General features: G+C 33.9%; 5 protein-coding genes across 9 annotated transcripts in view; 4 read left to right on the top strand and 1 right to left on the bottom strand.

The window, feature by feature from the left end:
- LOC119636594 (potential E3 ubiquitin-protein ligase ariadne-2) overlaps nt 1-873 on the top strand; it is a 4,927-nt gene extending 4,054 nt beyond the window's left edge. The window contains exon 4 of the mRNA XM_038032051.1: nt 65-873. Within this exon, the coding sequence (XP_037887979.1) occupies nt 65-211 (147 nt within the window). The 3' untranslated portion in view covers nt 212-873. The remainder of the gene's footprint in view (nt 1-64) is intronic.
- A 4,396-nt stretch (nt 874-5,269) lies between these two features.
- LOC119636412 (NADH-ubiquinone oxidoreductase 49 kDa subunit-like) lies at nt 5,270-6,841 on the top strand. Its single transcript, XM_038031730.1, has one exon. It carries the CDS (start codon nt 5,382-5,384, stop codon nt 6,765-6,767), a length of 1,386 nt encoding a protein of 461 aa, XP_037887658.1. The 5' UTR covers nt 5,270-5,381; the 3' UTR covers nt 6,768-6,841.
- Nucleotides 6,842-8,304: 1,463 nt separating this feature from the next.
- Nucleotides 8,305-12,724, bottom strand: LOC119636237 (zinc finger protein 2 homolog). Of its 4 annotated transcripts, none has more exons than XM_038031500.1 (4): nt 12,658-12,724; nt 9,545-9,695; nt 8,912-9,477; nt 8,305-8,851 (listed from the first exon to the last, which is right to left on the bottom strand). In XM_038031500.1, exons 2-4 carry the CDS (start codon nt 9,614-9,616, stop codon nt 8,593-8,595), a joined length of 897 nt encoding a protein of 298 aa, XP_037887428.1. In that variant the 5' UTR covers nt 9,617-9,695; nt 12,658-12,724; the 3' UTR covers nt 8,305-8,592. The 4 variants fall into 4 exon arrangements, with proteins under 4 accessions (XP_037887428.1, XP_037887429.1, XP_037887431.1 ...); XM_038031501.1 differs by lacking the exon at nt 12,658-12,724 and adding an exon at nt 9,756-9,789; XM_038031503.1 differs by lacking the exon at nt 12,658-12,724 and adding an exon at nt 9,754-9,774 and having other exon boundaries at nt 9,545-9,690.
- On the top strand, nt 10,210-12,617 carry LOC119636235 (regulator of nonsense transcripts 3B). The gene is made up of 3 exons (XM_038031495.1): nt 10,210-10,451; nt 10,538-11,725; nt 11,790-12,617. Exons 1-3 carry the CDS (start codon nt 10,374-10,376, stop codon nt 12,066-12,068), a joined length of 1,545 nt encoding a protein of 514 aa, XP_037887423.1. The 5' UTR covers nt 10,210-10,373; the 3' UTR covers nt 12,069-12,617.
- A 4,612-nt stretch (nt 12,725-17,336) lies between the features above and the next one.
- The window catches only part of LOC119636236 (diuretic hormone receptor), a 47,813-nt gene continuing 42,472 nt past the window's right edge, over nt 17,337-22,677 (top strand). For both annotated transcript variants that reach the window (XM_038031496.1, XM_038031498.1), the window contains exon 1: nt 17,337-17,394. The gene's annotated coding sequence lies outside the window, so the exon portion shown is untranslated. The remainder of the gene's footprint in view (nt 17,395-22,677) is intronic.

Below are 22,677 nucleotides of genomic sequence, written 5' to 3'. Positions count from 1 at the left end.
AAAAAAAAAAAAAAAAAAAAAAAAAAAAAAAAAAACATTGAATTTGTTTTATATTTTACTCCAGGCTCAATTGGAAGCCGAAATAGAGAATCTATCCTGGAAAATAGAAAGGGCTGAAACCACGGACTTAGGTGATTTGGAGAATCAAATGGATATAGCTGAAAAACGACGTACTACTTTACTTAAAGATTTTTTCCCCTTAGATGCATAAAACTTTTTGCTACGAGAAACAAATGCCAAAATTCCCCAAATTATCTAAAGTGTAGTTAAAATATTAGGCAAAGGATTTAAGAAGAATTTAAACTGTTACTCGAATAAAGTATTTAGAACATTTTAAATTACAAATTCTTAACCATGTATGATCCAGATCTCACCTTCAATTTATTTCCGTTCACGTTTCTCATTCTGTCTCCTTCTGTTCTGCTCTTAGTTAAAAAAAAAACATATTTCAGGTTTATTTTAATATATTTTAGAAACAACAAACAAAAAAAAAACAGTTTTAATAAACACTTCCATTTTGTATGCAATGTAAGGCATTGAGCTTAAGAGAAATAAAGTTAACCGAGTCTCTTATTCCCCTATAATCCCCATAACATATTTTATACGAGTTATCCTTTTAAAAGATTGTGCTAATGATTGCCCATACAATTTAATTGAGAAAAAAAAAAAAGCGAATAATTTAATATAAAATATATATAGCGATAATATACAGGATTTAAGCTAAGAGTGGCTATTATATATTCAGATTTTACGTCATTGCATTAGTTTTAAGAAACATTTTGTAAAACTCCCTACATTCCCTATACAAACTTTTTTCTTTTAAACGCGTTTCCTATAATTTTTAGATTTGTTTTTTGTTTGCCAAATTAATTACGTAGAGCAGTAACAAAGACTTCCGACACCAAGTTAATCTTTGATACCTACCATAGAGAATATAATTTTGTTCAATACAACCTACACCTACACATATATATGAATTAGATACTTAAATAATTGATTTACTTTAGGGTAGGTCCGTCTGCTTGTCTTAAGCCATCGAAACCCATCTAAGATCTTATTGGTTCATATCAATATCAATTTAAAAAATTTTCAAAATATTTCATCGACACACTTAGTAACGATATATGTAACTTAATGCTCCATTACTACATTTTCTTTAATCTCGAAGTGTATCCTTTGTATCGTTTGGAGGAAAAAAAAACGCAACAAAAGCAAAGTAGTGGTGGGTATCAAAAGATTCGGCTTAAATCAAATGTAATTAATTTTTTGTTTATTTTTTCAATGTTATTAAAATGAAAATTTATAATTAATTGTGTTTTTAACACATTGACTGAACTAGATGTGCTTGTATATACATAAACATACATACCATCATACATATAATCCCATACGTATACATTTTCATAGCTCAACTTTTTTGTAAAACAAAATTTTGTAAAAAAAAAAAACACCATTGGCTTTATAATTTTTAAGCATATTTTTGTTTTAATTTGTTTTTATTTCAATTTAAAAAAAAAAAAAAACGGTAAATTATTAAAAGTAAAAGCAAAGAAATATTCGATTTTCAATTAAAAAAGTGATTTAGAAAGTAATAATTTCGTTGTTTCATTTTTAAAAACCAAAAGTTTTCGATCGATCACAAAAATATATATTAAAAAGGGGTGAAATAAAAATAGGATTTTTGGAACGTTTCAAAAAACATTTTCTAAAACTTATAAAAATAAACGATATGTTGCAGTCGAACAGAAACATCGTCCAGAACATATATTCAGAGTGTTGAAAGATGCGATCAAGCACTTGGACTTGGACTTTCTAACACCAGGAATACTAAATACGTCATTTTGATTGGATGACTTATTTATATGGAAAGACTTTTAAGTACATGTAATCACTTTTTGCTTACATGATCTAGTTTTCGAGATGTCGATGACGTATACCTATTTCCCATCAGAAGAGATCATTTTTGTCTCCTAATTTGGCCAACTTGTCACACTTCTAAAAAGGAAGCTAGGAACATGAAATTTTGCATAGACATAATATGTTTATGTGCACTTCCGCAATAGGTAAGAAACTGAAAAAACCTCGAAAAATCCGAAAATCTTTTCATATTTTTATATTTATAACTTTTGACTCCGTGAAGATATTTCTCAAAAACTACTACTTAAATGATCATAAGAAGTTCCAAAATATTCCCAACTGGCTCGTTAATACGGCCAAAACTTGCGATAACATTTTATTTCATATTTATTTCGAATTTATTAGATCTTTGCAAAAATTTTGACCACTTTTTCGCTTGAAAAAGCCATTTATTGGGAAAGATTGGTGGCAGGAACCTTGGAAATTTTGCTTGAAAACGCTCTTCCATATATAGCGAAAAGTTCAAATGCTCATGGGAGACGAAAGTGTGTCCGAAAATGTCGATATCCTCGACGGTCGGCGTAATATTGACTGTGTCGTGCTTATCCAAGACAAGTGTTCTACAGAAATAAAATAGATTTGTCCACCAATTAAGTCCCTCAACAAGATGACAAGGCTTTTTCAGCGTTCTCATCCACTTGGCCTGAATTTACCTGCATATCGCACAACACATTAACGCGGCTCATTGTCGCGGCCATTGCTATTCCCCCTTGGAACAACCTACCAGCAGTTGTCTTTTGCACCATGCCTGATATTTTCACATTGAAGTCAAATAAGTACACAACACTACCCTCTTTCTCCGTCCTTCTCTATCCTCCTGACTACTATCACAGGGGAGATCCTCCGAGTGGCTGCTCATATACAAAAAAAATAAAACGCGCAGAAAAGCAATTATATAAAATTTGTATTTGGGGTAGCTCTAGCTCGAAATAGAGATCGCGAATGCGAGCCATGTCAGGCAGCTGACGAACATTGATTTTATTCTAAACTTTCATTTCAATCTAATAAATATACGAATTAATTTCCAGAGCCCTTTAAAGAAATGTATTAAAAATTTTCGATTCATTTTTGATATTATTTGTGGTAATTGTGCTGATCGTACTGTGTATCCTTTTTTAACTGTTTCGCCAGTTAACGAAAGGATGGACATTGGCTACATTGGATCAAGCAAATATGTCTTCAGGTTAAGCTATTTATCTTAATTTTTCATTTCTTGAGGATCTTTACAAATGGCAGAGTAGTCCTTTAATAGTTCTTTGCGGACTTACATCTTTTCTTTGCTGATATATGTGACCTTTTAAGAAAGAGTTGTAGTTTTTTGGAATACAGAATATACAATACTATTTTCTTGGCAAAATTTAATAATTTATTAAAAATTTGTTTGCGATGCTGATTAATACCAGGAATGTACTGAGAAAAACCATTTCATGTGCGCCGTCTCATCATTGCTCGTTTGGTACTTGGCACTGTTCTGTAAATAAAGAACATTTTGCTTTCAAGAATATAAAACATCGATTAGTCGACAGTAATAAATTGGACGTAGACAGCGCTACAGTAGCTAAAGCACAAAGTCCGATTTCATGTACATGTTTCTTTTTATTCGGCCCATCGAAGATTTCATTATTCGCTATCTGCTATCAGATCAGATCAAGCAGTGTAATTTTAACCAACCAAATTCCTAAAAACGACTCTGGGCCAGAAGAGAAGAAAGGAAAAGAGATAGGGAGGTGGCCGCAACCTACTGGCCGGCTTATGCTATACTATATCCAAAGTGTATTACTTCCTGCGGATTCACATTCCGTACACTAGCACAATTTTAATCCAGTGATCAGAATAAAATAATGCACCACATTAAGTTTAACGGTTTTTTTCACTAAATATAATCTTTTTTTTTTTTTTCAAAAAAAAGAACTGATTTAATAACGAGGGTATCATAAAGAAACGATTCCAGTTTCCAACCACTAAAATAAATATTGGAAAACGAACAAAGTCTCTAATCAATTTCAACCTTTCTCGTGGTGGTCTCTTCAATATTCTTTGACTTCAAAACTTAATTTTTCGAAAAAAGTTAGAACCAGCGAAACTAATTGGCAATCTACTGATGTGGATTGCAGCGATATTTAAATAATTTAATCAGAAACAACGAAATACATAGATGTGTCTTAAGCTCGATTTTGAAAAAAGTTTTGGAACATCTATCTATCTCGTTGTCTCTGCTACAATATTAACAGAATCTGTACCTGTACATATGATGAGAATGGAAGAGCAAGCATAGAAAGTGATGGTAATTAACAGAATTGGAACGTGATTGGTAAGAATACACAAAAAGTCCCCAAAAATATTGGAACATCTATGCAGTTCGTTGTCCGTATGTTGTCTTATTGATAAGAATATTTTTGTGACGACCGCGCTCCAGTTGGAACAAGCATGCTACGCAATGTACTTTTCTAACGTACTCGTTCGATATAGGGAGCGAAATTTGACACTGATTAGAAATTTCCCTTCTTTAGATGCACAATTTGTAGTAGGCATTTTCAAAATGCCGAAACATGCTACAATCGTTTAAAAATAAACATTTAATAATTAAATTGCGTTTATATATTTTTTGACGTGTCAACCCAAACGCAACTCTGATGCGATAAGTCTTTTTCAAGTCTTTGCCAAAATACATCAAATTCAAATCTGTCTAAGACCATATCAGTGAAGACAATGCAATTAAATAAAAACAAAAGTTTTAGGTAAAATTTCCGTGGCGGATGTGTCACGCACAAAAATTAATGAAAATGAAATTTAGTAACGAAATATAAAGAAATAATAGAATGAAAAAATTATTCCAATAGTAATCCTCAACTTTATAAAGGCCGGAAAAAAAGGCTTATAAAAGCAGAGAATCATCTGTTGTCGCCTCGCTGAACATTTAAGAAGATGAAGACAATAGAATTAGTAAAGATATGTAAGGAAAAAATAACATTAAAAAAATATATATACCAAAACTAACCTCCAACTTTATTAAAATCCTTTACTTCATAAAGGCAGGAATCATTTCTTCTTGGCTTGCTGAGCATTTAAGAAGAAGAAGAAACAAACAATGCAGTCGCGCTAAATCAAAAGCCTTTTCTGAGATATCCTGACTACAGCATTCGCGTCGTGCATCGTAAGTCGCGAACCCAAATTTCAAAATCTGGTTTGGTTGTATATGTTTACATGTAGTCGAATACATCGTTACCAATGCACTTCTTTAATAAATATTACATAAAAAAGTATTTTGCATAATGCACGATGCAAATGCATTCATTGTGTTCAAGGCGTAACTCAAGATATAAAAAAAAAAAAATGAAAAGAAATCATATGTTTTTTGTCTTTTTGCGAACGACGTATGGTGGTTAAAGTTATCTAACATACAACATTAAGTTTTTAGTCGAAGTAACGAAACAATTGAAATTGCTTTGAAATTGGTAGGAAATATGCGCATTTTTTCCGCTGGACACATTGTAAGACTAAATGCTTTGGCGGCTGGAAAACAACAAGTGAAAGCATTTAAACAGCCTAGTCGCAATGCTGCAAAATGGTATCCAGATCCGGAATTTTTAAAGCAGTTTGCAGCACCTGTTATGTATCCAGACGCGGTTACTTCACAATGGACATTACCTCCGTGGAATCATCAGATGCTGCCGGTTGAAAAGAAAATACGAAATTTGACTATAAATTTTGGACCGCAGCATCCAGCTGCTCATGGTGTGTTGCGTTTAGTGATGGAATTAGATGGCGAGACAGTAACTCGTTGCGATCCTCATATCGGTTTGTTGCATCGTGGAACGGAGAAACTGATTGAGTATAAAACGTACACGCAAGCCCTACCATACTTTGATCGCTTGGATTATGTATCAATGATGTGTAATGAACAATGTTATTCTATGGCCGTTGAAAAATTGCTTAATATCGAAGTACCTATGCGAGCCAAATATATTCGGACATTATTCGCGGAAATAACGCGTATTTTGAATCACATAATGGCTATCGGTACACATGCCTTAGACGTTGGTGCGCTTACACCCTTCTTTTGGTTATTTGAGGAACGTGAGAAAATGATGGAGTTTTATGAACGTGCTTCTGGGGCTCGCATGCATGCAGCGTACATAAGGCCTGGCGGCGTATCGCTGGACATGCCAATAGGTCTGATGGATGATATCTATGAATTTGCTTCGAAATTTGCTGAACGTTTGGATGAAGTAGAAGATGTTCTCACAACAAATCGGATATGGGTGCAACGCACAGCAGATATTGGAACTGTTACAGCTGAGGAAGCTCTAAACTATGGCTTTAGTGGCGTAATGCTTCGAGGATCTGGAATTAAATGGGATTTACGCAAACAACAGCCCTACGATGCCTATGATCTTGTCGACTTTGATATACCAATTGGAACTAAAGGCGACTGTTATGATCGTTATTTGTGTCGTGTTGAAGAAATGCGGCAGTCCCTGCGCATTATCGATCAATGTCTAAATCAAATGCCTGAAGGTGAAATCAAAACGGATGATGCGAAAATTGCGCCACCATCGCGCGCTGAAATGAAAGTATCAATGGAAGCTCTTATTCATCATTTTAAGCTTTTTAGCCAGGGCTTTCAGGTACCACCTGGAACAACTTACACCGCGATCGAAGCTCCTAAAGGAGAATTTGGCGTCTATTTGGTGGCTGACGGTTCCAGTCGGCCCTATCGCTGCAAAATAAAAGCACCAGGCTTTGCTCACTTAGCGGCGCTTAATCATGTTGGTAGACAGCATATGCTGGCAGATGTTGTGGCCATTATTGGTACACTTGATGTTGTATTTGGTGAAATTGATCGTTAGAAAGCAAACTATGCTTTCAGTGTAAATTCTTAAAGATATTCAAATAGATAATTGGAAAATATTAACGCAAATAAACATTATTATTAATAGTTATTTATTATGCTAGGCGTAACGTAAAAAATTTTATTATTATTTTTTTTTTATTGATTTTCAGAAAGGATCAATCTATATTTTGTGAAAGTACACAGATTAACATGCAAATCTCTATTGTTGCGACTTAAGAGAGTTTGATTACGTTTACGTTTGTGGTCGCAAAAAAACAATTATAAGCTACCCCCTTCAGGGCGTATTAAGTTTGTGCGAATGGTTGCAAAATCCAGAAGGATTTGAGATGGACCCACCCTTTGTTGTAACGAAAATAATTCTGAATTGATCTGTCTGCCTGTCTAGCCGCTTGAAATCTATCCGTGTATTTTTGTATTCCATTTGTAGCTCGCAGTTTTCGAGATATTTTAACGAAACTTGGTACCTGGACGTAAAATAATATAGTACAGTAATCGATTTCCACGAAAAGTGAATCTTGATAGGAAGAAAGCATGTAGCCTTAACGAGTTTAGACCATGTAGACCCTATATCTAGATACTAACGTAAAGCAAGTAATTGGCTTTAGAAGCCAAAAAGATCTAATTTTTAGTATTTTGCAATGGAAATTTTTCCTTAGTTAATCAATCGAAGAGAATTTGGGACACGTAGGTCTATGTTTTGAACCTCACCATACATTGGGACTCTCGTGAAGTTAATCGCTTTTATGGCGACAAAGCTTCATTTGAGATTATCTTACAACGGATGCAACCTGAAACTATTAAAAGCTTTCAATGAAGTTCTTTATATTTGAATCACGTTGACGTTCCAGCATCCTGCAGTGCAAGGCATGAAAATCATGTATTTGCATGAAAAAAAAAAATATAATTTTTGGCATATTATTGACTGGGGTTGCGGGTATTGCATGATTGTGGCATTCTTACTTAATTTTATACAAATTGCTTTTGCGGCTATTTCTATTATAGTTTTTCTTTGATTCATAATTATGGGTTCACGATTCTGTACGATTTTCTAAAAATAAAAATATATTAGTTTTTTCTCTCTTTAATCATTCAAACTTGTCGATTTTGTTATGGGAATTGTAGAAATATTTAAATTTAGTTTAAGCTTTTCATTTATACAATCCTCCCATTAACAAGAACAACTATGTGAGGAAAGATAACTGGCGACGGGGGAAGTAGATAAAGTTTAGAGTACCACGAGATAAAAAGCGAATTGATTAAAACTTTCTCTTATATATATGAAGCATGTTCTCAGTTACAAAATACCATATAAGCGGGCCTAATCGGCTTGGACATGCCAAACTAACTTTCATGTCAATATGAATCAATAATATTCCAGGAATCGTTTTCTTTAGTTTGATCTGAAAATCGGTTCTCTGAAAGGCGTGCAATGCAAGTTTTACTATCAATTAATCCTTTCAATTGTTTATAGCATCGATCCGTTAATCACATTGCAATTCGATTTTTTCTTCTTTTTTATTGATGAATAAAGTCCATAATTCTGCTTTCACAATTATATTCTTATTAACTCCATATTTTCTTTTTTTTTTTATTTATAATTATCTGGTAATGTTTTACGTATTTATGTAAATCCGTGTATGTGTATGTGTGTGAGTTTACTCGATATTTGAACTAAAGTAAAGACATACGGTAATTATTAATCATTATGAAATTTACCACTTTGGCTTCACCGTTTCTTTTTCTTTTCTTGTTAATTTCCAAACCTGATCTGACCCTTTAGCATACTTAATATTACTTCATTATAGTTATCATGGAAACTTTTATCGACTTGTTTCAATTATAATTTCATGAGTATCCAATTGAGAGACACTATACTTTAGGGGAGCAAATTGATTCTGTTCTTCTATTGATGTTATAACATGTTCTTCAACTTGTTCTTCAATATCCTGTACGACTACTTCGTGAGTAACGTGTTCTCCATCGATATCATCAATATTTTGGGAATTGCATCCGTTTTCATGCATTTCAAACTCGGTAAAATTATTAAAAACCGAACGACAGACAGCACATTCAAAACCGCTAAAAAAAATTATAGAAATGCTAACCAATTTGAATTCATAAGGATGTTAATTAACTTACACTGGTTGATCATCAGCTAATTCCAAACATTGATGAGCCTGCGCTTGAGCTTCGGCAAGAGTAGCCTTCATGTCGATGTCAACTCCGTCTTTTATATGAGTTAACAAATGCTTTTTAAAATTACCCATTTGTATGAAAGCTTTCTGGCAGATTTTGCAGGCATAAGGTTTAGCATTCAAATGGCCCATTATATGCTTTTTGAGATTGACACGTTGTGAAAAGTAACGACCACAACGTTTGCAACGGAATGGTTTCTCTCCGGTATGTGTTAGTTGGTGGCGTGTCATGTTACTTTGCTGTGTAAAGGTTTTAGTGCAAAAATTACATTGATACGGACGCTCACCATTATGCACTGAATAGTGACGAGTCAAGTTTACCGATTGAGCAAACGCCTTACCACATATACGACATACAAACGGACGAACATTATTGTGTACCTTCATGTGGCGCTCCAAGTTGCCACTATTACAAAAGAATTTTCCGCATAGCTTGCATTGAAACGCTGATTTATTCTGCGAGTGCACTTGTTTTTTGTGCAACAATTGATCACGCTTACAAGGAAATGTCTAAGCCGATACGAAATGAAATATAAGACAACTACCACAAAATTTATTTTGCAAAATTACAACAGACCTTACTGCAACCTTTGCAGCTGTATATTGGCGTTGCAGGAACCGCTTCCTCAAATTCCTCCGGGGTAGCCATGAGCAGAAATTATATTTTGTTTGTTCTATTTTCCTCCGGTTTTTAGAAAGCATTCAAGAGAATGCAGGTTCGCACTGATCTAGATGTAAAGAAAAGGATAAAAATCTTCTCAAGAATTTCTTAAACTGTACCCACACACTCTCTTTTGCACAGACGGCCACAAATTACAGGAAGAAAATATGACAAACCAGCCGTAAAAAAAAAATAACAAGCAAAATTGTCATATGGTGTTGCATATAGAGTTGCCAAATGCTTTAATTGTGGTTACATATTAATAGGGCTGCCGAGAAGCACAAATTAGTGATAACACTTTATCGTTCACACAATCATTTGCTGTGTAGAAATGTGCTATATTCCGTTTTTTTCCTTTACCCCATTGAAAAAGCTTTAATTGAATATAAATTTACTGGGTGCATATATATTTGTCTTATGTGTTTGCCTTTCCAAAAAACTTCTCCTAAATCCTCGCTCTATTAAGTAAAATCTTGTAAAATGGATTGTGCTTTAAAACGTCTATTAATTCATTTGCAATGAAAATGTTGGCATTACTACTATATAATCAATTGATAACAGATGATTGTAAAATACATAGTTTACTTATCATCTAAGTTTTAAAACATTAAAAGTAAGCCGTAGTTTAAATCGCAATTATAATAAAATAACTTAATGTTAGCAACTCCACTACAACCTGCTTTCGAAGCAGCTGCACTATCAATAGTCTATTAATACAAAAAAATATTCAAATTATAAAGAAAACATGGCAAAAGACGAAAAATCCTCTACAAAGCCTCAAAGACATGAGCATGAACATGATAAGATTAAGCCACCAAATAAGGTAAAAACCACTTGATCGCGTTTCAATGGTGTTTTAAGATATTAAAACAAATCTTTGCCCTAATGTTGATTTTAATTGAATTTTAGATAATTATACGTCATCTACCGCCCACCATGACTGAAGAAGACTTTCTTAAGCAAATTGATCCGTTACCCGAGCATGATTTCTATTATTTTGCTCCAGCTGACTGGTCATTGGGTTCAGATGCTACTTGCCGTGCTTACATTACTTTTAAGAATCATAATGATATTTTTTTGTTTCGCGATCGTTTCGATGGTTATGTTTTTGTGGATAGTAGGGGCAATGAGTATCCAGCTATTGTAGAATTTGCCCCATTTCAAGGCGTTTTAAAGAACAAATCACGCGGTGGCGATAGTAAGGTTAATACAATTGAACAAGAACCACATTACCAACAATTCTTGAAAAAGCTGGAAGAGGAACGTGAAGCTATAGCTAAAGGAAATGAATGTAAATTGGAATTTTCTTTAGATCGTAAAAAGGAAGAAGTTGCCTCCACTCCCTTGTTACAGTATTTGGCAAATAAAAAAGAAAAGCGTCGTGAAGAGGCGAAAAAGCGCACGCTGGAGAAGAAGAGGCAACGCGAAGAGGAACAACAAAAGCAGCAACAGCAAAGCGAAGAAAGTTCGCAGCAAAAGCAAGCGGACGGGAAAAATGGTAAAGATGTCAATGCCTCATCCAAACAGCCTGATAAGGAGGAGGTTAAAACTTCAAGACAAAAATCCAAAAATGATCGCAGAGCGGAACGTAATCGCCGCCGAGCTGAGGAATTTAAAAAACGTTTGGAAGATCATCAAAATTCACATAAAAGAGATGAGCAGGCAGAGAAAAAAGAGCATAGGCGTAATCGCCGAGAAAAAGAAAGAGAAAAGGAAAAAGCCAAGAATTTGGAATTGGGGAAACACATCGAGATCTTGAAAAAGCATAGCACATCGGATCTGAATGAATCAGTACGGAATTTTATATATCAAGCGGCACAGAATTTAGCAGCGAAAACTCAAGAAAGCGTGGACGGGAAAACAAGCGATGAGGCAATACAAAAAACTCAAAGCGCTCCTGGCCTAAGTACTGATAATGACTTAAAAATTGCGCAGGAAAAACTAAACAAAATTAATATAAAAGACGAGCCCAAAATGCAAAACTTACTTAGTAAGGAAGCTAATGGGAGCGCGAATAGCGAAGAAAAAAATATGCAACAAAAGCAGCAGCAGCAAAAAGAAAAAGACAAACGCGACGAAAAACGTATACGGAATAAGGTTTTACATAACACCTCTTATGTTTTACCTTTATAGTAATTTTTTTTTTTTTGTTTATTTTTAGGATCGGCCTTCTATTGCTATTTATCAGCCTAAGCCACGTCTGCGTTTATCAGAGGAAAGCGATACTAACTCTAATAGTCGTGATGCGCGCAGTCAACCAACGTCTGACTGTGAGGGAGTCAGTAAAAAAGACGATCAAGCAATGCAAGAACAGCCAAGGAATAAAAAAGTACCACGATATTCCGAACGTTCCCGTAAAAGACAAAAGCCTGAACACAAAGAAAACAGAGATAAGGAACGTTATTATGATAAAGACCAGAAGATTGAACAAAAAATTTAAGTTGAAGAATTCTGCATAAAATCTTAGCAATTTTACAATTATTGATAAATTTTAATAAATATTGAAATCGGCGTTGGTTTTCCATCACCTAATTAAATTATCTAAAATCATTAAATATATATTTAATCTAATTCGAAAAATGCAAGGAGTGATAGAAATATGAATCGTTTTGGAAAATGGATGAGGATGAAATTGCTAAAAAACTGAACAACCCGAACAAATCTGGAAATTTTAACTGGCATGAAAAAGAACTCTGAACCGTCTCGGTCCCCTCCGTTCACAATGGAATGGCATTCTCGACGCTGTACCGTGATGCTAAAGATATACGTCTGGGGACGAAAGAACTATATTGAACTATACGTTTTCATGTTGCCTGCCGACCATGAAAAATATCCGCGACAATGCAAACATCCCCGACCATGAAAAATTAAAGCTGTCAGTTTAGTCATTATTGTTGCACTCATAGCAATCTACTGACAATAAGCTTTTGTATTAAGAGCAATACAGTAGCCTTCAAGAATTCAGAAGAGTACACAAATATTTTAAAAATATATAGATGATTAACAAAGTGGGTAAGGTGTAAACTTACCATTTGGCCTATGGAAGTATTGCATTCTGGTGAAGCGATAGTGCAGGTCTATGCTTGTTATTTTAATCTAATATGAAGTAAAAGTAAGTGAATAACTTATGCATAATAATAAGAAGGGGTAAATGCAATCTTACCTCTGGCATACAGCGAATCTTTATCTATACGGGGCGATGAGCGGAGAGTTAGACTTAATTTTTCTGATCTAAAATAGAAGAAATAAATAAGTAATATATAAAAACATTTATACAATATTATAATTACATGCATAATAAGCATGCATTCTGATTGGATAATGATGTCGGTAAAAATGCAATAAAAGTAAACTAATTTATTTTATTTTTTGGCGGAAAAAAAAATTGTTCTTCTTGAAGGTATTAAAGTAGGAACAATCCGAAATAAAAAAAACCCAAAAAATTTAGAAAAGGAATGACGAATATAATACAAATGGTTTTGATTTCTCGCTAAAAGCCGTTAACTGGTCTTTTCCTTTACATCGTTTATAAGAAAAGTATTATGTGCGGTGAATAGATAATAAATAAGAAAAATGGTGAATAAAAAAGCTCTCTCATCTGTTAAATGAGAAAAATTAACAAGGCAGCCGCGTGCATCCCTGTTAAATGAGAAAAAAGTGGTATAAAAAAATCGTAGCAGGTGAATATATGGTTCTGCTACACTTGTTTGACTTTGTAAGGCTTATTTTGATATGAAAATGCAAAGGTAGGGTGCGCAAAAACAAAAAAAAAAAAAACAAATAAATCGCAAGTAAATTGTGAAATCAGAAAATGTGACATTGAACTAAATATCCTTTACGGAATGCAATCAAATGTGTGATTGTTTCTCTACGTATTGTCAAGGTGTGAATACAGCTCAGGGGCGAGATGACAATTTGAAAGATTAAAAGAAGTGCTCTTTATGCGGAAAGATCTTAACTTCTGGATCCCGCCTTAAACAACTGGTGTATCGCCTAGCAAAGTGGAAGGTTTTCTAAAGGTTCCTTGGCACAGCTTACCTGCTAAGCAGGATGTACAGGATTTGTTACAAATGATTCGGGATATTCGTCAAGATCAATTACGCGTAATGCAGATTTGTCAAGCTTTTATAATATATCAATAAAACTAAAAAGAAAGACCTCAGATGCAAAATGTAGCTGTTTATGCGTTTTCCTATAGTTTATTAGTTTAATATAAAAGAAAGAGAAAACATTTCAAAGATAATTTAAATGTTAAAAAATACGAGCAATAGGACCAATAAATTATAGTAAATAAAGTAAAGAAAATCCCAAATCCAGTTAATTTCAGCTAAGTAATTTTCCCTAATAATAAATTACCTAAAGAAGGAAACCCCAAAGAAGAATTCGAAGGCGCCTCATGAAGCTGCAGCCCGATGAAAACGATTAGCGGAAAAGCAGGCGGGGATTAGAAATAAAACCATAAATTTAGGTATAGTAACATGCTTGTAAAAATGTATATAAATAGAATATTTGTGGAAGGGAGAGTTAGTCGGACAAGAACATTTGAGCTGAGAATACGGCCAAAATAAATTGTGAATAATCCTACATGTAAGAAATATAATTGTAAGTAAATGATCCTACTGTTGTGAAAGACAAAATAGTAAAATAAAAGAACTTTGAAGTGTATTTCTCTTGATCAAAATATCCACGATCCAGTGATGCGGACTGTATCCTAAGAAAAAGCGAATTTCATAACAGCATATTTAATATTAGTGTAAACAGAGACATTAAAACAAAAATGGTCTTTGTCATTTATTTATGCGCCACCGTCGTGCAATTTTTATAGCCTATCACTATACTGGATACGGCTATCTTTCCATTTGTATTTGTAGACTAAAATTGCTTAATAAGTACTAGTGGGTTTATTGTACTCTTCTTCATCTCAGGCAGACGAAGAGAGAGGACAATGTTGCGTACTTCTTCTTCCTTCTTTCAATGGATGCCAAGAACTGAACACGTCCAAGGGTCTAATAAGACTTAAAATAATATCGATCGATTCAGAAAATGGTTCTGGATTTCAAGCTGGTCTATCTGTCTCGTTTTTTTTGTACTCAATCTATAAGCTGTAATTCTGGAGATATTTTGATGAAATTTGGTACACTGGACCACCTTTTCAAACACTTCTCGCTTTATTTTAAATGATGCGCCATATGGTGTAGCTGCAAATTGCTGTAGTTTTATTGTGAACTTTACGGGATTTTTTCACACTAACATTTTAAGTAACCCTACAATGCATTTAAGTCAAGTCCTAATTCGATATCTTGTACACTTCGTCAGTTAGAAAATTATCTATATAGTGAATGTTTCGACCATTTCATGGACTAACTGATCATAAAAAACTGTCCACAAATTCTGGATTAATATCAGCCATAGATTCGAACTTACACCCTTTTGGCTATTGTAGCGCATACGAATCACGCCTACTTTTGATTTTGAGCTGTCTTTTCAACGGAAATTAAATTTGAGATGCTTGAAAACCATAAGCACGTTGGTCGCTTCTTGCTCAGGTTAATTAGGTTAGTGGTTATCGTTCTATGAAAGTATTGTCTCTTAACCACGTTTTTGCTTGGTTGTTGGCTACTAGGGATTGAAGATCATTAGACATCCATTGTTCGCTATATTTTATGATTTTTATGCCAGACCCGTTAGATTTAATACTTCCTGCATTTGTACCCTTTTTTGTTGGCAACGAACTGGACTTATTCGAAGCTTAAAGGAACAAGCGAAAACATTGTACGGACCCAACGTTTCATGCCCTCCACGATCCTATAATTCATATAATGGCTTTTTAATATATGCGAGGTGGTCCGATCTGAACCATTTATCTATATTTATTTTTATTATTTTTCTCATGCTTCTATATGTGAAATCATGTACCTAAACATTAGTTATCTTGTGTGTGGAATTGTAATATATTTATTTTCGTTACCTACCCATAGTTTCCAAACATGAATGATGATAGATTTTATTTACAAGCGATAAGCATGTGCTACATACAATAGTATCGATATAACACAAACATAGGGTATTTATGTACATTCTAATTGATACATAGAATAGCATTGATATATTATTATATAGTACATACATCTTATAATTCGTGCCAGCCTGTAACAGGCACAAGCAGGGCAGAAACGAGCGTGACACAGCACGATCGGCCTTTCATTTTTGTTACACAAGCCAAGGAGGTAAGTGATATGCGACGAAAGGGTGCTTTGTTTTTCGATTTTACTGGTAGGAATAATTCTTTTTTTGACTTACGGATAGGGGATGGCAGGTTCAGCGTAGTCGCTATCCCCAAACAACAGAAACGTGCTTGACGTGCGAATAGAAAATGGCCGGCTAAACATAGTCCCTAGCTCCGAACAAAAGAAAGGTACTTGACCGACGCGTAGAGGATGCCAGGCTCAACTTAGTCGCTATCCGTAAAAGACGCATAAGATCACTCCCTACGATGACTCTTCGATCGACTAGCGACAATAAAACTAACTAGAACACAGATAGGAACGGTCGAATGGCTCTATGGGCTGATAAGGTTGGCTGCTGTAACATCTTCTGTGTATTCTGCAGAACATTGGAACGTACGGAACGCGGAAAGTAATATATGATAAAGTAACTACCAATAAGAATCGTGTCACGGGTCACCACGCTGATTTTCTTCATTACCTTGAAACCATAATTATCTATGAAAGATCCTTGTTTTTTTTCCTTCGTTAATACGAAAATCATAACTATTAATACATTTATCACTGTTAAAAAATAAATGAAACAGTTTTGCACGAAATCGTAATCGTCTATCAAAATGCCAGTAAACAATAAAGAAATAATATATAGAGGACAATAGCAAGGTCCATGACTTTTTATAAATTTCTTGGAAAGGGACTTCCTGGGAAGCCCTGGGCATACCCTGGATTAGAAGACCTATTACAATACAGTGTGATGTGTCCTTCTGGCCGTTGCAAATGTTTTGGAAAAATGGATATATCTCCCATCTATCGGTGATGAATACAAAAAAAAAATGTATTTTCTGACAGATCTAAATTGATGTTACCCTTTATTGTATAGCATGTACAACGTATACCACAGTCTTTTATAGATGAAGTTATTAGTTGTCGAACAGAGTTGGCTTCAAATCGAATGTATTATCTTTTCCCTTTCAACATAACTATAATCGGAATCTTTTTTCCCATAATCTTCTCTAAAGCTTTTTGTCGAAGCAAAAACAAATATTTCTTTTTTAAATATAAAACGCTCTAAATATCCTGTAAAGGACATTCTATGTTTATTATTGGATTGCAAGCTTTTGAAACCTGTTGCACATGTATACGCACATAACATATATTTTTGTATTAATAATTCGTGAAACTTTGACTTTTCATTGCGGAAGCTTTTAATATTGTTGCTTCGTTTTACTTCTATTTATGATATTAACAATTTTTGTTACAGTTCAGTTTAACATTTTGATTTAAAACGAACGGTTCGCACATAATGGGTTACGGCCATTACCCCTATGATTGAACGGTAACAAATGGCGCGTAAAATTTGAAATTAATTTGAAAAAAAAAAATAAAATAAATAAATGAATAAGTGACTTGAAAAAGCGAATTGAGAAAAAGTGCAGAAAAATGATAAGAAAGTGAATAAAAAAAAAAACAAAAAAAAAAAAAAATATTAAAATATTTAAAGAAATAAAAAAGTAAACTATTTAGATATTTATGGATGAGAGCGTATGTGTGTGAATGCGTATATACATATGTAGTCATATATGTAGCTATATATATATATATATATATGAGTACATATATTTTTATAAAAATTAATTTTTAACTAGAATGTGAAAGAAAAACCTTATAACCATTAGTTCGCTGCATCGATAAGACCTGAAGTAACCCGCACGTCCTCAGTATTAATGTGTTTCATTTGTGTGTTTCATTTGTAATTTCCTGTTTTTCTTTATAATTTTACTCGCACTGACTTAGTCGGTTTTGGCTTGAGGCTTTTTTTTATAAACATTTGTTTTTGCGGTCTCTCCTACACAATAATTTACATCGGAGCTCTTTTTAATATTTTTTTTATTTGAAATTAAGTATTTAAGGAAAAGTAAATTTTTAAAATTATTGCATTTCTTAAGTAAATATTTGTGTTATTTCTAAAGAAAACGGAAACATATTTTTTCCTTTCAAAGATTTGAAGAATTTCTTAAACTCATTTTTATGAATAATTTATGATGTGTAAAGAATTATCAAAATGATATTTGACAACAATGGCTTCCAAAGGCTTCATTTCATGTAGGAAAACAGTTTAACTTGATCAGATATAGCTTGATCAGTACAATGTTCTGATTCGCTTGAATTATCCTGTGCTCCTGTCTATCGGATCGAAATATATTTTCGTTCAATTTTCCAAAAATCCAAATAGAAAGACGAAGTTAATATAACCTCGGCTTAGATCTACAGATTAGATTTGAAAAATAATTCGAGCTGATCGAGGGAACCTCCTATATTCGAAAAATAAAAGATTGAAAAGTAAAACAAAACCAATCTTAAAAGCATTGCTGCAAATAGCTTCCAAAACAAATATAATATCAGTTTGAAATATGAGTTGAACCAAGTAAGAACTTTATTGCAAAGGTAGTCCTCATGGATCAATTGATACTTTCATAATTAAGACAAACAAAAAAAAAAAAACAAGTAAAAAGACAATAGCGAGCCGCGACCCACCCTAAAATACCTACTTTACATTTATTCAAATACCAACTTTTCAAGATAAAGTGTTATAAGGGAAGTAGTCGAAAAAATGGTCCCATTCCAACTATTTTCAAGAGGGTTCGTCCTTGAGCCAAAACATACAAACACAACAGTGTATCAAGTTTTATAAAGTATCTTAAAAATTGCGACCGGCATGCTGGACACGAGAACGTAAGACGGTCAGACGGACGTACAACTGTCCGCGATCGGTGAATTTCGTTTTCATATTCCATGTAAGTGAATCGTCCAGGGACCACCACCGCTCTTTCTATATTAGAAAACGCAACTTTACGTCTTTCACCTTCAAATAACAATAAGTAAAAACGCTATGGCGAGCCAGGGCGAACCGTTAAATATCCTACAGCACCCTACAATTATTTGCATAACGAGTTTTCAAATAAGGCATTACATGGGAAGTGGCCGAAAAAAGGGCTCCGATCCGAATCATTTTCAATATCTCAAAAATTGCGCATTGTGAACACAAGAAAGTAAGATGCACGGACGAGCTCAATAGATTTGGAAAATGATTCTAAATCGGCCAGTATAAATAAACAAGAATTTAGCTCAAGTCTTTCTTCGTGTTGCATATACACGCGTATATTTTACAGCTACGTGGTGTCGGATAAAAAAACAAATAAGAAAATTATGTTCTGTTGATGCCCAATGGATTACTTGGTACATTCATAACAAAAACAAAAAAAAATATTCTTTATTTTTTTCATTAATGAACAAAAAAAAAAAGATAGAGACAGTTTCACAAGATATTTGCTTCCTATAGAGATTCATATATAGGAAGAGAATTAGAACAAGCGAAGGCAAAGACTTAGACAGTATTAGCTTAGTATGGAATAATGGCAAAAAAGTAAAGTAACTCATACCATAGATACTCTTACGGAAATCCCAAATCCTATTCATTCCAGCTAAGTAACCAAATCCCTAAAGAGGAAAGAAACCGAATACACATTCGCAGCGCGTCATGCAGCTGCCGGCCGAGGGAAACGAGTACCACAAAAGCAGGTTAACGAATTAAAAATTAAGCTGTAAAATTAGTTACTAGTAATATGACGGTAAAAATGTATATATTATTATTATTATTAATTTCGCCAGAGAAATAAATTCTAAGACTAAACTCTTAAAAGCACTAGCACCTAACGCTATCGGCTTTTATTAAAAACCCTACCGCACTTGAGATTCGAAGCCACGACCATTGCGTTGCTAGTCGAGATTCCTCGCCTTCGGCTACTCAGGCGGATGAGGCAAAGACATAATTCATTTCAGTTTTATGAGAATTCAATTTACTTCACATCCGCGGTTTATGGCCGAAACTAAAACATCATAAGTTCGTCTAAAAAATCCCTGTAAATTTTGGCTATAGATAACTTTGATTATCCATCTCTTGTTCATCTTTAGTTAAAATTATAAAAATTCTTGCATGAACTTTCGGTACTTAGTACCACCCTTTTGCACATTGCCGGCGACATAGGATTGTTTTAGTAGCGGATTTTCAGACTTGGTCTTAAACAATACATGCTGTGAGGTCGACTTTTCAATTGATAGGTATTACCTTGTAGGCGTGTCCATGCTTGTTTCAAAATTTAAGTATAGTTTAATTATAAACGTATTGAAAGTGAAGCTCTTCGCCAAATGACTTCTCGCCTTGGGCTACTCGGGTAGATAAAAAAAAAAAAAAAAAAAAAAAAATTCGTATATAAATAGAATATTTGTGGAAGGGAGGATGAGTAGAAAAAGAATGAGCAGTCGAAAGTATTAGCAAAAATAAATTGCGAATGATCCTACATTTAAGGACTATAATCGTAAATAAAAGATCTTTGAAGTGTATTTCCCTTGAAAAAAATATCTTAGAAAACTGCATTTTATAGCAATGCTTACAAATTGTCTATTGTTGTCTATTTTTGCTTTAATCTTGTAGCTTTAAGATGAATTTTTGATATCCATCACATACAAAACAATATATGAAAATTGGGAAATAAATTTATTAAATGTGGTCGTGATTAAAATCAATTTTACTCTTTAATTTCAGCTGGTCTTAGAAGCTATTTGTACCAGGTTTTAGGTAAATATTTTTCATCGGTTGTCAGTGTTTTCGTCTATTGCCAGTATTTGAGCAGTCATGTTAAAAACCCTAAAGGGGAAGCAAGCCGAGATTCTAAACTTTTCAGAAACTAATAAAAGCACTGCAGTTGTCCACAGCCATGCTACAATTACTCATATAACGGCGTTTCAAAATAAGACTTTATATGTAAAAAATGGTCGAAAAAGTGTTTTGACAAATAGCATGCGTCCTTGAGCAAAACGAGCCGGTATACCAAATTTCATCGGATTATCTCTAAGCGACCTGTGGGTTGAGCAAAAGAATAAAAGACGATCAAACGGACAGACAAGGCTAGATTGATCCAGGAAGTAATTCTGAACCAATGGGTAGAATGAAATGTGAGTCTATCTCAACACTTCCCTCTACTTTAGCATTATAAGCGGCGTCGGGTATAACAACAATAATTTATTCATTCATTCACACTCACATAATAAAAAACTTTAGGTGAGCCAACAAAGTTATCCATCGCTTTATGAATTATTGCTGCTCAAAATCCTTAATAACATATTAACTTAGCTCGTCTTTATGGGCTAAAACAATGTATTTTGCAATTATGTCATATTATCATCTGCAGATTATTACATTGTATAACGAAACTTACCAACTTGATCTATTGTCTGGTCATATTTACAAGGAAATTCTATGAAAAATTTTAATTACTTTTTTTTTTTCCTTTCTTATAATTACATGGATTCTCTTATTCAAATACGTTTATATGAATTTAGATTCGCGTCAGGAAAGGGGAGAAGAAAATATTTAAAAAAATTTTTATTTTTTCACTGTTAAAGGACCTTTTTAATGCGACTTTAGCTATTTGCAGCAGTAAATTTCGAATAAAATTTTTTGTTTTTTTTTGTTTTTGTCAAATTAATATTGTGAGGAATTCGCAAAAGAAGTAAGTTATGTTCACCATCGCCATCTATTACGTAAATATAAGAAAAATACATTGTGTTTTATGATTACAGCGATGACATGTATTCGCTCCGTCCTTAAGCGTACGGAAGTAAGGCATATGCTATAAATGGGTGACATGAAGTTAGCCCGCATTTATGTCTTTGGTAAAAGTTGGGCTTTCATGACTTCACTTAGAAATGTCATTCATTTTGAAAATATGCATTACCGTCCTTCTAAAGCAAAGAAGTTCTTAATTTGAGTGAAATGCTGACTGTTTCGCTTGTTTGTCTGCCCACAATAGAACTAGGTTGACTACACATCAGGTTTAACAATAAACTCGATTTACCCACATGTCTGATTTTGACTACAATAGCAAGATAATGAAAGGGAAAATTGAAGAAACAAGAAAAGCACGAGCCACTGTTAAATATCCTATGCCACTTCGCTTAATACGTTATCCATATAACGACTTGTTACAAATAAGGCTTTATAAGGAAAGCGGTCGAAACAGTGATTTGATCCGAACCATTTTCAATAGCGTTCGTCTTTGCACGAGGAAACGTCTGTGTACCAAATTTTACCAATACATTTCAAAAATTGAAACTTTTACGCTGAACACAATAATACGTGAACGGACACGACACGGTAGACATACACCTGAGTATATATCAATGGAGAAAATGCTTCTGAATCGACAGGTATAATAAAAGGTGAACCTATCTTAAGCCTTTCTGGTCGTTACATATGCCCGCACAAAACCTAATGCACATCGTACTATATGTGGTGCAGGGGTTGCAATTTTTACGACCTGTGGGTTGACTACAAGAATACAAGATGGACAGACGGACGTACGGACAGACAAACTTAAATCGATTCGGAAAGTGGTTCTGAATTGGCAGGTATAATAAACGCTTGATCTACCTCAAGTCTTTCTGAATGTTAAATACATTCTAACAAACTTAATGTAGTTCACGCGGTGTAGGGTATAAAAAAAAGAGAATCCGTTAGCATTTATTGAATAAATGGAGATTTTATTGATGAGCGAAGAGTTTTAACATCCTATGGAAGGCAAACTGTTTAACAGCAAATGCTTAGCACTGAAAATATCAAGATGAAGTTGTAATAAAAAATTTCTGCATCGTAAAAAACGTATAAGAAAGATGTTAAGTAAGAAAAAGACAAGGAGAAAGAAAGAGAGAGAGAGAGAGGGAGAGAGGGAGAGAGGGAGAGAGGGAGAGAGGGAGAGAGGGAGAGAG

The sequence above is a fragment of the Glossina fuscipes genome, unplaced genomic scaffold (genome assembly GCF_014805625.2).
Source record: "Glossina fuscipes isolate IAEA_lab_2018 unplaced genomic scaffold, Yale_Gfus_2 28, whole genome shotgun sequence".
Taxonomy (NCBI): Eukaryota; Metazoa; Arthropoda; class Insecta; order Diptera; family Glossinidae; genus Glossina; species Glossina fuscipes.
Note: the sequence above shows the minus strand (reverse complement) of the source record. Positions and strands in the feature narration are given on the sequence as shown.

Bases quoted from the DNA above. Each gene is read 5' to 3' on its own strand.
- LOC119636412 (XM_038031730.1), top strand. From the start codon at position 5,382: ATGCGCATTTTTTCCGCTGGACACATTGTAAGACTAAATGCTTTGGCG.
- LOC119636237 (XM_038031500.1), bottom strand. From the start codon at position 9,616: ATGGCTACCCCGGAGGAATTTGAGGAAGCGGTTCCTGCAACGCCAATA. The intron at 9,478-9,544 runs GTCTGTTGTAAT...GTATCGGCTTAG, and splicing joins GCTGCAAAGGTTGCAGTAAG to ACATTTCCTTGTAAGCGTGA. The intron at 8,852-8,911 runs GTAAGTTAATTA...AATTTTTTTTAG, and splicing joins TTAGCTGATGATCAACCAGT to CGGTTTTGAATGTGCTGTCT.
- LOC119636235 (XM_038031495.1), top strand. From the start codon at position 10,374: ATGGCAAAAGACGAAAAATCCTCTACAAAGCCTCAAAGACATGAGCAT. The intron at 10,452-10,537 runs GTAAAAACCACT...ATTGAATTTTAG, and splicing joins AGATTAAGCCACCAAATAAG to ATAATTATACGTCATCTACC. The intron at 11,726-11,789 runs GTTTTACATAAC...GTTTATTTTTAG, and splicing joins AAAAACGTATACGGAATAAG to GATCGGCCTTCTATTGCTAT.